This window comes from Neoarius graeffei, chromosome 14 (genome assembly GCF_027579695.1).
Source record: "Neoarius graeffei isolate fNeoGra1 chromosome 14, fNeoGra1.pri, whole genome shotgun sequence".
Taxonomy (NCBI): domain Eukaryota; kingdom Metazoa; phylum Chordata; class Actinopteri; order Siluriformes; family Ariidae; genus Neoarius; species Neoarius graeffei.
In genome coordinates this window covers 53,055,818-53,070,391 of record NC_083582.1, presented here as the reverse complement: position 1 = coordinate 53,070,391, position 14,574 = coordinate 53,055,818, and the positions used below count along the sequence as shown (strand labels likewise).

General features: G+C 43.1%; 1 protein-coding gene across 1 annotated transcript in view; it reads left to right on the top strand.

The window, feature by feature from the left end:
• LOC132898414 (CDP-diacylglycerol--glycerol-3-phosphate 3-phosphatidyltransferase, mitochondrial) overlaps positions 1-14,574 on the top strand; it is a 44,961-nt gene that overhangs the window by 3,244 nt on the left and 27,143 nt on the right. The window contains exon 2 of the mRNA XM_060939987.1: positions 11,385-11,571. Within this exon, the coding sequence (XP_060795970.1) occupies positions 11,385-11,571 (187 nt within the window). The remainder of the gene's footprint in view (positions 1-11,384; positions 11,572-14,574) is intronic.

Below are 14,574 nucleotides of genomic sequence, written 5' to 3'. Positions count from 1 at the left end.
ACATATATTCTCAATAGGAGACAAATGTGGACTGGCAGCAGGCCAGTCAAGCACACACACTCTGTGTGTACAAAGCCATGCTGTTGTAGCTCGTGCAGAATGAAGCCTGGCATTGTCCTGCTCAAATAAGCATGGACTTCCCATGAAGAGATGTTGCCATGATGAATAGGTCTCTCTAAAATCCCAGTATACACCTCTGCATCAGTGGTATCTTCACACACATGCAACCCACCCATGCCGTGGACACAGATGCCTCCTCATACCATCACAGGTGCTGGCTTTTGCACCTTTCTCTGATAACAAACTGGATGGTCGTGTTCACCTTTGGCACTGAGAACTCGACATCCGGTTTTCCTGAAAACAAGCTGAAATGTGGACTCATCTGACCACAGCACACATTTCCACTATCTTTCAGTCCGTCTGAGATGAGCTCAGGCCCAGAGAAATCGGTGCCGTTGTGTAGAATTGATGAATGGCTTCCAACATGCGCAATACAGTTTTAGGTTGCATTTCAGGATGCAGTGGTGGACTGTATTAAGCGACAACAGTTTTCCAAAGTGCTCCCGTGCCCATGTGACTGTATTTGTCACATTAGCATGACAGTTTCTCAGGCAGTGCTACCTGAGGGCTCGAACGTCATGCACATTCAACAGTAGTTTCCAACCGTGCCCTTTACGTACTAGGATGTCTCTGAATTCCCTGAATCTTTTTACAAAGATGTTCTCACACAAACAAAAAGAACAGAGCACATTACTCCAATTCTAAGGTCCCTTCACTGGCTTCCAGTAAGCTACAGAATTGACTTTAAAGCATTGCTGCTGGTGTACAAATCTCTAAATGGTACAGGGCCCAATTACCTCTCTGATATGTTGCAGCGGCCGAACCCAATCAGGTCTACCAGATCACAGCAGCAAAATTTACTGGTAAAACCTGTTGTTAAAACAAAGTGTGGTGAAGCAGCTTTTAGCTACTATGCAGTGCAGCTATGGAACCAACTCCCAGAGGACATTAAAAATGCTCCTGCTGTCGGCAGCTTCAAATCTAGACTAAAGACCAAGCTGTTTTCAGATGCTTTCTGCTAACTGATAAATATCATCATCTTTACGTTTTAAACTTTACTTAACTTTTACAGTCTTTGCATGTTTTAAATTTTACTTAACTTTTATTCCATTTTATTCTGCTGTTTTTTACTGAACTTTTACTTCATTTTATTATTTTATTTCTACTATTGTTTAATTCTTATTTTATTTTTCTCTCTTCTTCCCCCTTTATTTTATGTAATTTTATGTTCTATTGTTTACTGTTTTGCCTTTACCTCTGTAAAGCACATTGAACTGCCACTGTGTATGAAATGCATAAACTTGCCTTGCCTTACAATATTATGTACTGTAGATTTTGAAAGACCTAAATTCTCTGGAATCTTGCGTTGAGAAATGTTCTTTTTGAATAGACTAATAATTTTCTCACAAATTTTGGCACAAAGGGTTGAGCCATGACCTATCCTTACTTGCAAAGACTGAGCCTTTGGTGCATGCTCCTTTTATACCCAGTCGTGATCCCCTCACCTGTTACCAGTTAACCTGCTCATTGTGGAATCTTCCAAAATGGTGTTCCTTAAATATCCTATTAACTTTTCAGTCTTATTTTGCCTCTGTTCCAACTTTTTTGAATGTGTTGCAGGCATCAAATTCTAACTTCTTTTATATTTACAAAATGCAATTAAGTTGGTCAGTTAAACAGTTCAGTCTTTGTTGCCAGTTAAATAAAGGTTCAAGTGAATTAACTTTTTTCTGGAAATGGGGCTTATGTGTGTGTACACACACACACACACACACACACACCTGAATGGTGCAATGAATAAGAACACGGTCTGCATGGGTGGGACTGGTTTGTGAATGACAGTTATCAGATAATAGAGGGCAGGAGTTAATAGATGCAGGCAGAGCCAGTGACTCATAAATGTCTTTTATTTGATTTGATTTCTTCTGGGGTGTTTACAGTACACACAGGGTCATGGTTTCTGGAATCATAAATGGCACCTCCTTCCTTTTGTTTTTTGGGAGGAAGAATTTGAAGTTGTGTGGTCAGAGTGGGTTCTGCCGAGAAAAACACGTCTGGGGTTGGTTTGTGTGAACTCCAGATGACCTTGGAATTTGGCAGAAGCTCTGAATGCGACTGTAGAGTTAGACTTCTTGCTGTCTATCCCAGGCCATATTATTGCCTTTCTGTTATCCGAGTACTGTCTTTTTGGCACTAGCTCTTGTACTGTGTTTAGGTAGCTGTGCTGTGTTGCTCCAGAGTATGAATAGGTATGCTGAAAGTATTGTGTTAAAAGGAACAAAAATGCTTGTTAGTCCTCAGAGGTGATGCACTGAATTCACAATTATTAGCACAAACAGCAATTCAGGATAAACTAGACCAAACGCTGAAACCAAAATAAGAATACATATCTATTCATTTTAAGAAACAAAATTTGTTACAGGGGCGGCACGGTGGTGTAGTGGTTAGCGCTGTCGCCTCACAGCAAGAAGGTCCGGGTTTGAGCCCCGTGGCCGGCGAGGGCCTTTCTGTGTGGAGTTTGCATGTTCTCCCCGTGTCCGCGTGGGTTTCCTCCGGGTGCTCCGGTTTCCCCCACAGTCCAAAGACATGCAGGTTAGGTTAACTGGTGACTCTAAATTGACCGTAGGTGTGAATGTGAGTGTGAATGGTTGTCTGTGTCTATGTGTCAGCCCTGTGATGACCTGGCGACTTGTCCAGGGTGTACCCCGCCTTTCGCCCGTAGTCAGCTAGGATAGGCTCCAGCTTGCCTGCGACCCTGTAGAAGGATAAAGCGGCTAGAGATAATGAGATGAGATGAGAAAATTTGTTACAAAGTGCTGAGGTAAACGTTAGCCTGAGCTAGCTTTCCTACAGAATCATTTTGAGGCTGTGAACCTGTCTCTGGCATCTATTTTGTTTTTATAGAACAAATACAACTTTCTTTAATATATTTTGTGTTGGATCATATGAGTGTCATATGCGACATGTAATCACTTCTGTTAAATAATTCATGTTTAAGGGAAGTAACAGCCTTATATAAACATGTTTGCATCCTTTAGAGTACAAACCGAGCTGGTTTTCCAGGGGAAAAAAAGTGTTACAGAAAACTACGCTCGCAAACAGAGAGAGGGAGAGAATCGGGGTGAACAGTAATGAAGAAGAGAGAACCGGAGAGACTTGTGTGAGCAACAGTTTTGTGATCAGAACTATGTTGGAGGAGAAAGTGAAGACAAGTAGGAAATGATCTCATCTCATTATCTGTAGCCGCTTTATCCTGTTCTACAGGGTCGCAGGCAAGCTGGAGCCTATCCCAGCTGACTACGGGCGAAAGGCGGGGTACACCCTGGACAAGTCGCCAGGTCATCACAGGGCTGACACATAGACACAGACAACCATTCACATTCACACCTACGGTCAATTTAGAGTCACCAGTTAACCTAACCTGCATGTCTTTGGACTGTGGGGGAAACCGGAGCACCCGGAGGAAACCCACGGGGAGAACATGCAAACTCCGCACAGAAAGGCCCTCGTTGGCCACGGGGCTCGAACCCGGACCTTCTTGCTGTGAGGCGACAGCGCTAACCACTACACCACCGTGTCGCCCGTTGGAAATGATTTGAGGTGGAAAAGCACGCAGACCTTAGACACCGTTGACAGAGATGTGTGAATTTGTGCTGGTCTCAGAAACAAGAATGTCGATATCAAAAGAATGTCGCACCCTGTCCTGTCATGCTGGCTGTCCCTTTTACACAGACGTCGATTCTGGCTCTGTTACTATCAATCGTTCCAGCTGAGAGGCAGAACAACACAGAAACCCTGTTCTGCATTCGGACATTTTATACAGAACATGAGGCGGAATAAAGGCGTAAGATTCCTGCCTTGAACAGGCACTGTAAAAGGGGATAATGTTTTGCAAAGATATATATCTGGGAAATGGTGAATAATTCTTAACGTTTTTATTCTCGTAACCAGTTCTGCCTTCCATGCACTGTTTGGCTAGTACATTTGACAAGTGACACTTGGTTTATGGACTTCTTGTGGTGAGGGCTTTCTAGTTAAAGTGTTAAGGCTAACTCACATGGCCCATTTTTTTCATCTACCGAAGCATTTTCACAATGTGTCAATGTGACAGTGTTCAAGTCCATGAAGCTCATTTTACAGCAGACACCCATTTTCCCATTTTACTCCACAGCACTGCAGTGGCACTGTTTCCAATATGCCCCGGTGTTAATCAGGTTCGAATTTACACTGCACTCAGCAGTTTTATCAGTTTTATCTCTGTCTTAGCAGTTTTATCAGTTTTATCTCTGCCACATGCTGCATGCAGGGCGGATGTGGGTTTTAGCTAGAAGCTATCTGGATTACAATATTCAGGGATGAGAGTTTTCCGCTTTTCGGCGGATTTCCGCTTTTTCTGAGTAAAAAACAACCTTTTTATCATCTCATCTCATTATCTCTAGCCGCTTTATCCTTCTACAGGGTCGCAGGCAAGCTGGAGCCTATCCCAGCTGACTACGGGCGAAAGGCGGGGTACACCCTGGACAAGTCGCCAGGTCATCACAGGGCTGACACATAGACACAGACAACCATTCACACTCACACTCACACCTACGGTCAATTTAGAGTCACCAGTTAACCTAACCTGCATGTCTTTGGACTGTGGGGGAAACCGGAGCACCCGGAGGAAACCCACGCGGACACGGGGAGAACATGCAAACTCCACACAGAAAGGCCCTCGCCGGCCCCGGGGCTCGAACCCAGGACCTTCTTGCTGTGAGGCGACAGCGCTAACCACTACACCACCGTGCCGCCCACAACCTTTTTATATTATGCCAAATCCGTTGAGAATTTTTTTTAATAATAATGAATAATGCATTTTATTTAGAAGCGCCTTTCAAAACACTCAAGGACACTATACAAACAGTAAAACAAGAGTAAAAACAACAGTAAAACAAGACACAATAAAAGCACAGAGAAGGTAAATGGAGAATTTAGAGATGGTAAAAGTCACAATGAATATGCTAACTGAAACAAGTGAGTTTTCAGTCTGGATTTGAATAGAGGTAGAGAGTCGATATTACGTATGTCGGGGGGGAGTGAATTCCAGAGTTGGGGAGCAGAGCGACTGAAAGCACTACTCCCCATAGTACTGAGGCGGGCAGAGGGGACAGTGAGGAAGATGGAGGAGGAGGATCGGAGGGAACGAGAGGGGGTAGCAATGTGGAGAAGATTGGACAAATATGGAGGGGCAAGATTATGGATGGCCTTCAATTTTAATTAATTGAAGGGGGTTGGGGTATGTTCCTTCATGTTGTTCAAACTTAATTAACTCCAACGATGTTTACACATTATTTGTAAGTCGCCATCTTTAGTCTCGTTTAATCTCGTTGAATGTGATGTAAAATTCATGTTATCTACATTGTTATTGGTCAAAACATTGATGTCGAGACCATAATAGCCAATCAAAACAGTTTTTACAAAGATACCCACAGCCATTTTCTTTTATCAAAACTTACATGTTCGTGAGCTGCATATCAAAAATACGCTCCTCTCGGCGTATTTTCTCAAGATGCCGAATACTATTGACAAGCGAGATGAAGCGAAGGTACGTGAAATTGGCATTGCTGGTATAAAAAACAAGTTTAGCAAAGCAAGAGAGGAGTGTGAGAGAGAGCAGAAGAGAGCTAGGTTAGAGCATGTAAAAACACAGGAGGAGCTGGCTAATGAAAGAAAAAGGAAAAAAGAGAGGACTGATGAGCTTTTGGCTTTGGCCAAGAAGCTTTAGAAGAATTCTAATGCCGCTTTTCCACTACAAACGCGGCTGAGCCGTGCCGTGCCGAGTCGAGCTGAGTCGGGCTGAGCGGGGCTGTTGGAGTTGCATTTCGACTACAACCGCGCTGAACCGTGCTGGCTGGAAGTGGGTGGACACATTGGGTGGAGTTAGCGAAAGTGGGTGGACGTCACGTGATGTCGTTAAGCAGCGCAAACAGTGACATCAGTGACAGTGGCGGAACAAGTCAGAGCCGGGCCGGGGGCGGGGCAAATGACCGGGCCCTTTATTAAAGCTTATCATAACATCATTTTAGGCTACAAAATGTCCGCAACTGCGGTGTTTACCAATTTCAACACTACCGGGTGCAACTATGTTATTTAGTACATCAAGTCCTTCAAACGAACATGTAACTCAGAAACAAAAAACATTAGGATACTGTACATGGCTCATAATAAAACATCAATAGCCTATACTGCGCACATTATTTGAAGGGCATACGAATGAGCGCTCAGAGGTTGCAACGGTGACAGGAAGAGTCAGAAATAAAAGGAGGGCGGTGCAAACCTCACTGAATGCACTGTGTTTACCAATTTCAACACTACGGGGTGCAACTATGTTATTTTGTACATTAAGTCCTTCAAACGAACATGTAACTCAGAAACAAAAAAACATTAGGCGACATACTGTACATGGCTCATAATAAAACATCAATAGCCTACTGCGCGCATTATTTGAAGGGCATACGGCGAGCCTTGCGCTCCGCGAACTCGTCCACGATGCTCTGTATGTCACTGATTCAGTGAGCTTTTAAGCGGTAGTCTCACGACCCGAATAGTAAACAATAAACATGGAGGACATGGAGTCGTTAGTGTTGCTGGTCTTGGTGCTGTGGCTTGTTGTCGCCGACAACGCGGACAGATACTGGCAAGAGCGTATAGATGAGGCGAGGCGCATAAGGCTTCAGAAATTCTCGTAATTCGTAATTATTCTTCTTCCGGGTTTGCGGTGTTTACAGATCCCAGCGCGCTCGCGGGGCGTGTGTGGGCATGTGAGGACACTCCTCCTCACCAATCAGTGCACAGGGGAGTGTCTGCTCACGCCCCCAACCTCACTCGGCACGGTTTGGCTCGCTTCATCCCCACTCCAAAACGGTGCGAGTTTTAGGGGCTAAGCAGGGCTGAAGCGAGCTGAGTCGTGCTGGTTTTTGGTAGTCGAAACGCGAGCCGTGTCGGGCTGAAGTGAGCTGAAGCGAGCTGCAGTGAGCTGAAAAAGGGTAGTGGAAAAGGGCCATAAATGATCAAATGAAAACTTGTTTCAGAAATAACTGGGAACTGTAAACAACTTAACTGTAAAAAGTGTGAATAGACATATGCTCTTCCTTTTGAAGAAAACATACAAGTGATGTGGACAATAAGATAAAGACAGTCCCCATAAAATATGCATTTGTTTGATTCAATACATTGAATATATGATCATTTGAATTATAGCTGACAGTGTTGATAACTGTATAACTTTAAAGTTTAAATAGACATTGTGAAGAAATCATATACAAGTAATGTGGCCATTAGGAAAAGGTCAGTCTCGATAAGATATATAAATGTTTTTATTTAATTCAATATATTGAATATATGAAAATTTGAATTATTAATGGAACTGTAAATAACTATGGATTTTAATGGACTTTTTTTTTAGAAAAACAAGTGATGTTGACAATGAATAATAACCAGTCCCCATAAAATGTACGTATTGTTTTGAATTAATGCAATACACATATTGATTTTGATACATATTGTTCTATATAATAGTGTTTTTATTTCAATAAGTATGAAAATAGGCATCAGGTGTTTTAATTAACTACAGCTCAGATTGCAGGAAATAGGGTGTGTAAGGTCTCATTTTGAAAAAAATTTCATGGGGGGTGTCCCCCTGGACCCCCCCTTATTACTTCGGGTGCCTTCGGCACCCTCAGGGCATTTTACAGATTTTCTGCTTTTTTCATCAGGACCCACTCTCATCCCTGAATATTCCTGCTACATGCTGTAATTCTGTTTAATCTAAACAACAAAGTATAATATAAAGGCAGAACATTGATGAGAGCAATCACATGACCTGCTACAATTCTGCTAAAACACAGTAGCATAGCAAAGCAGTACGGTGCTACATAATACTGCAAAGTTCAGATTTTATTCTGGAGTCTCCTTTTAATCAAAATCCTAAAGAAAATTCTTATTCAGTATTGAAGGCAGCAAAAAGCACGATAGGCATACAGACTGTTTGAAAGTGTCACTGTTGACTAAGAGGCCAGAGCACAGCGTTTATAATTGAAATTATTTTTTTCAAGTTACATTTTGGAAATCTGGGGCGAAAATGGGAAAAATGTATTAATTTGGTGCATCCTTAGTCCTGAGTATGCAGTACTATGTAAGTTTATTCATTTGGTCAATGCTTTCATCCCATCTCATCTCATTATCTCTAGCCGCTTTATCCTTCTACAGGGTCGCAGGCAAGCTGGAGCCTATCCCAGCTGACTACGGGCGAAAGGCGGGGTACACCCTGGACAAGTCGTCAGGTCATCACAAGGCTGACACATAGCCCATGTTTACATTAGACCGTATCAGCGGATCATCAGATTAACGTTTTTAAAACGATTAGTGTGCACACAGCAACACCAATACACGATTTGCGTGCACACAGCAATACCAATACACGGATACGCTCGGCTCCGCAGGCATCCTGCGCTCCAAATCACTCCGCCCTGAACAGCGAGTGCCCTCTGGAGGGTGCGCACTCCGGCCCTGCGCAGCTCACAGAGCACGCGAGTGAAGTGAACAAGCTGTGATTCGGGACTGAGCCGCTGTGTGTGTGATCCCAGCGCATATCACTTACCACTTGCAAGTGGAAGGATGGCAAGCCTAAAGACAATCATAACTACACAATGGGCAGTATTTGCATCAGTATTTGCAGTATTTTCATACTTTTATACTCTTTAATGAAAGGTGATACAAGGCAGAAGTCCGCGCCGTTTTTCAGCAGTCGCGTCACATGACCAACGCCAGCGAATCAGGAAGGTGGATGTCACAGTGACGTTGTCCAATGACGACGCCAGCTAGAGCTCAGCACAGCGTATCCGCGTATTCTGAATGTTTACACAGCACCGGAGCTGACACGATCTGGATTGAATACGTGGACGCTGGCGGATTCCCGTTTCCAGGCGGTTTAATGTAAACGGACAGTGCATCCGCGAAGAAAACGAGACAGATACGGTCTAATGTAAACGTAGCCATAGACAACCATTCACACTCACATTCACACCTACGGTCAATTTAGAGTCACCAGTTAGCCTAACCTGCATGTCTTTGGACTGTGGGGGAAACCGGAGCACCCGGAGGAAACCCACGTGGACAACATGCAAACTCCGCACAGAAAGGCCCTCGCCGGCCACGGGGGTCGAACCCGGACCTTCTTGCTGTGAGGCGACAGCGCTAACCACTACACCACCGTGCAGCCCATTGCTTTCATCCAAAGCCATTTTAAAAATGAAGCACAAGGCAAGAGCTTGTAGCACAAATGTCAACAATGGTGCTCTGGTAGTTGTTTTTGAATTCGTAATCTTTTAGTCATTAGTGCAGATTCTTAAGAACTCCTGCTCTTCTACGAGAAAACACTAGCAGTCTACTCAACAAAACTTCAGCAACTGTTTACCTTGGAGGATGTAATTCATCTGTCTTATTGTGTCAGATATTTGGTAATGCTGTAATTTAGGGTGTCTGAGTTTTTCTCAATCCAAGTTCATTATTTTGCAAACTCTGACATTCATTCTAGCCATTGTCAGCAATAGCAAGTGTGGTGTTGAAACAGTACATTACATACTTGGTTAAGGAAACCTTTCCAGAATACAGTCACTCTTTAGCAATATGCTGAAGTCACTCTTTCTGTATTTGAGTATGAAGTTTCACTCTTTTACTGGAAAAGAGAAGGTAGAAAAAAAATGTATGTAGCTAGTTTGTTCTTACTAATGCTTTCTTTGTTGTGATCCAACTGAACTTTTTAGCTTTGCTTCCCATGTAAGTTTTGTGTAGATTAATACCAATGCATTGGTTTTAAATTACTTTAATACATTTAAGGAATATTTTATTGCTATAACCAATAGCAGGGCGGCACGGTGGTGTAGTGGTTAGCACTGTCGTCTCACAGCAAGAAGGTTTTGGTTCGAGCCCAGCGGCCAACGAGGGCCTTTCTGTGTGGAGTTTGCATGTTCTCCCCATGTCTGCTTGGGTTTCCTCCGGGTGCTCCGGTTTCCCCCACAGTCCAAAGATATGCAGGTTAGGCTAATTGGTGACTCTAAATTGACCGTAGGTGTGAATGTGAGTGTGAATGGTTGTTTGTCTGTATGTGTCAGCCCTGTGATGACCTGGCGACTTGTCCAGGGTGTACCCCGCCTTTCGCCCGTAGTCAGCTGGGATAGGCTTCAGCTTACTTGCAACCCTGCACAGGATAAGCGGTTACAGATAATGGATGGATGGATAGAAATTTTATAGAAATTGGCTTATTAAATAATGTGTAATATTGACAGTCAATGCGGCATGGTGGTGTAATGGTTAGTGCTGTCGCCTCACAGCAAGAAGGTCCGGGTTCGAGCCCCGTGGCCGGCGAGGGCCTTTCTGTGTGGAGTTTGCATGTTCTCCCCGTGTCCACGTGGGTTTCCTCCGGGTGCTCCAGTTTCCCCCACAGTCCAAAGACATGCAGGTTAGGTTAACTGGCGACTCTAAATTGACCGTAGGTGTGAATGTGAGTGTGAATGGTTGTCTGTGTCTATGTGTCAGCCCTGTGATGACCTGGCAACTTGTCCAGGGTGTACCCCGCCTTTCACCCGTAGTCATCTGGGATAGGCTCCAGCTTGCCTGCGACCCTGTAGAACAGGATAAAGCGGCTAGAGATAATGAGATGAGATTGACGGTCATTAACTGATAGTTAACAATTCTAGTATTGTATATTTTTGCTATTAAAAGGTAGTTTACAGAACCTACAGAGGTAAAGCAACCCCTATGAGGCCTAATAAAAACTGTCTGTCAAAGCACCTCATCAAGTTCCTGTACAATCAGAGAAAACCTTCATGTGCAAACACTCTGGTGCCTTTAAAATAACTGTTTCAGGGTGAATTCAACTAATTGTATTCTAAACCTTTTGTAATCTTAAAGAGGAAAAGCGACAAATAAGAGCAAACCTATTGTTTGTTCCTCTTTTTAAACACTGCTTTCATCAAGAAGTTGAAATGGGGGGAAAACGCATCTGAAGAAATGCATTAACCAGAAATGATCTCATTCTTGCTCATTGTCTCACAGGCATTTTCAAGCTTCATCACAATTTCAACACATCCATGTGCACAGCTTTAAAAGGAAGTGTGTTTCCTTGCAACAAGAGGCCTTTTTCTCTTTTTTTTATATTTTTTTATTTTAGTCATGACAAATTTGCAGGCAATTTCCTTCCCTGTATAGGATTTGTGTGTGTGGTTTTTTTTTTAAACTCCCTATTTTGAGCTTTATTTGTCCTCCCCACTTTGTTCACCCTGCAGGTCCTCACTGCTTCTCCTGGCTCCTCTCCTGGCAGATACAGACCCTTTGGTGTCCAGACCTCCAGGCTCTGCTGAGGGCCTTCACACTCGCTTCTACTGGATTGCTGACCATGTGCCAGCATTCAGGGTTCCAGGGGCACGCATACACGTTCTCCACTCCCCCGATGAGTTCTATCAGACTATAAAGGTGTGTGTGTGGGCGGGCAGGCGGGCGGGCAGCCAGGCAGGCAGGCAGGCAGGCATGCACGGGTATAAATACAAAAGTTATGAGCTAAACATATGTCTGTTATATCATGCATTTATTTTTTCAAAGCCGAATTACTGTGTAAAGCCAGCGTGTCTCTTGAACACGACTTTTATGATTGTGAGTCACACTAAAAGGAATGGAAACCAAATGTCAGGCTCTAATATCAGTAAGTCAATCTGATCCACTGATTCTGTGAAGTGATTGTGTGGCAAGCAGTTGACATTTTGCCTGAGCTTCTGTAAGAAATTTAAACATACTGGTTCATTCTCTAAAAAAAGTATGGAAAAATTGAGCTCTAAATCTAGAGAGCCAAATATCAGACGAATACAGAGAAATCTGCTAGACCTTACCTGTATAATGACTTTAAATGAGGGGACTGTTAATGGAGCAGTTTGTTGGCTTCTTTACAATTGGAATGTACTAGCTAACACTCAAACCCATATGGTAATTAATATCCAAGCTTTAATAGGAAAGGAGAATGTTTTTATAAATTAGAAACAAGCCATGTTAATTTCTGCGAGCTGGTTAATAATAGGAGATTGAAGCTCCATACTTAGGAGAATATGGTAATGCATCAACCTAATTTTTTTTTTTTTAATGCCTTTTGTGACCGTACGATGTCTGTACGTACGTACATCACCACAGGGCACCTGATCGTGAGTATAAGGCAACGTATCTCTCAAATACTTGACCACAGGACAACAAAATTTGTATTTTTATTTACAAAAGATAGATGGGTTTTTATCCAGTGCTTATTTTTAATTTGCATTTTAAAAAGTAACATGGGATTGTTTTATTAACACATTTAGCATTCATCGGGAGCTCTGCTATATATATCGACCCTGTAGAACAGGATAAAGCGGCTAGAGATAATGAGATGATATATAATGTAGAATAGAAAAATTTCACTCTGACACCTAACTTTTGAGGGCAGCACGGTGGTGTAGTGGTTAGTGCTGTCGCCTCACAGCAAGAAGGTCTGGGTTCAAGCCCCGTGGCCGACGAGGGCCTTTCTGTGCGGAGTTTGCATGTTCTCCCCGTGTCCGCGTGGGTTTCCTCCGGGTGCTCCGGTTTCCCCCACAGTCCAAAGACATGCAGGTTAGGTTAACTGATGACTCTAAATTGACCGTAGGTGTGAATGTGAGTGTGAATGGTTGTCTGTGTCTATGTGTCAGCCCTGTGATGACCTGACGACTTGTCCAGGGTGTACCCCGCCTTTCGCCCGTAGTCAGCTGGGATAGGCTCCAGCTTGCCTGCGACCCTGTAGAACAGGATAAAGCGGCTAGAGATAATGAGATGAGACCTAACTTTTTAACATTATTAAAAATTTATTCTCGACAAACATTTCGGCCGGCGGCACGGTGGTGTAGTGGTTAGCACTGTCGCCTCACAGCAAGAAGGTCCGGGTTCGAGCCCCATGGCCGGCGAGGGCCTTTCTGTGCGGAGGTTGCATGTTCTCCCCGTGTCCGCGTGGGTTTCCTCCAGGTGCTCCGGTTTCCCCCACAGTCCAAAGACATGCAGGTTAGGTTAACTGGTGACTCTAAATTGACCGTAGGTGTGAATGTGAGTGTGAATGGTTGTCTGTGTCTATGTGTCAGCCCTGTGATGACCTGGCGACTTGTCCAGGGTGTACCCCGCCTTTCGCCCGTAGTCAGCTGGGATAGGCTCCAGCTTGCCTGCGACCCTGTAGAAGGATAAAGCGGCTAGAGATAATGAGATGAGATGAACATTTCGGCCTTCGGCCTTCTTCAGTGTCATAAAAAACTACATAGTGCTACGGGCTTGGTCTTGTATATACAAAGTTGTGAATTCTTTACAATTTTAAATAAAGGAAAAAGACAAAAATAAACTATTAATTACATAATTTAATAATTAAGTATTGTTAAAAAATGCGATTTTTAGATTTATATTATTTTCGCTTATTTAACCCATAAGGGGCTAAAGTAAACAATTGTGACATCCAGTATGCTTCCCTATTTAGAAGCACGTTGTCTAAGCTATCTTGAGCAGCGTTAACTATTGTTTCTATACAGATGAATTCAAAATCATTCAAATTATGGAGAGACTGATTAAAATGTTTGGCTACTTCGCATGTTTTTTTTTTTATATTAGATTTATGGTTGCGAAAACATACCTTAAATTCTGTAGTACAAGAGCCAACATATTGGAGATTACATTTATGGCAAGTTGCTAAATATATTGTATTGCGGGAAGTACAAGAAAGATGTTGGCGAATTTTGTATTTCTTTCCGGTTACGGAGCTGACAAAAAAATTTGACTCAGCGAAAAAGTTATTACATAAATCGCATTTTTTGTTACACTTAAAGCAACCTTGTTCACACTCTTGATTATTGACTTCTGTGTCACCACGCTTGAGTTTAGAAAGCGCCAGAATATCCTTAAGGTTTTTAGGCCTTCTAAAAGCCGAAATAATACTACCCTCCGGAAATACTTCTTGCGTGAAAGTAGAGGAATGCAAAAAGCTGAGATTGTTCCGCAAAATTTTACCGATATCCGGAAGGTTGGGGTTAAAGTCAATAACCAAGGGCGTAACCTTATGCTTATGCTTAATTGCCTTAGGCTTAAGTAATTCACTCCTAGGGAGAGAAGCTACTTGACCAAATTTACCAGAGACCAGGTTAGGGTCATAGCCTTGATCTACTAAATATTTCTTGTATTCCAAATTTCTGCGGTTAAGAAAGCCCTCACTAGAACAGTTGCGTGTGAGGCGCAACGCAACGCTGTAGGGGATGGCGCGCTTGCAATGCTCAGGGTGACAACTAGTGGGGGGAAGATAGAGGTGACTGTCGGTAGGTTTCGAATAGACATCTGTCTGAACGAAACCATCAACTAGGTACAAGGTCAGGTCTAATACGTTGGGCTTTTGCTCAGAAAAAAACAATTCAAATTTAATGGTAGGGTACAACCCGTTAATGTATTCCG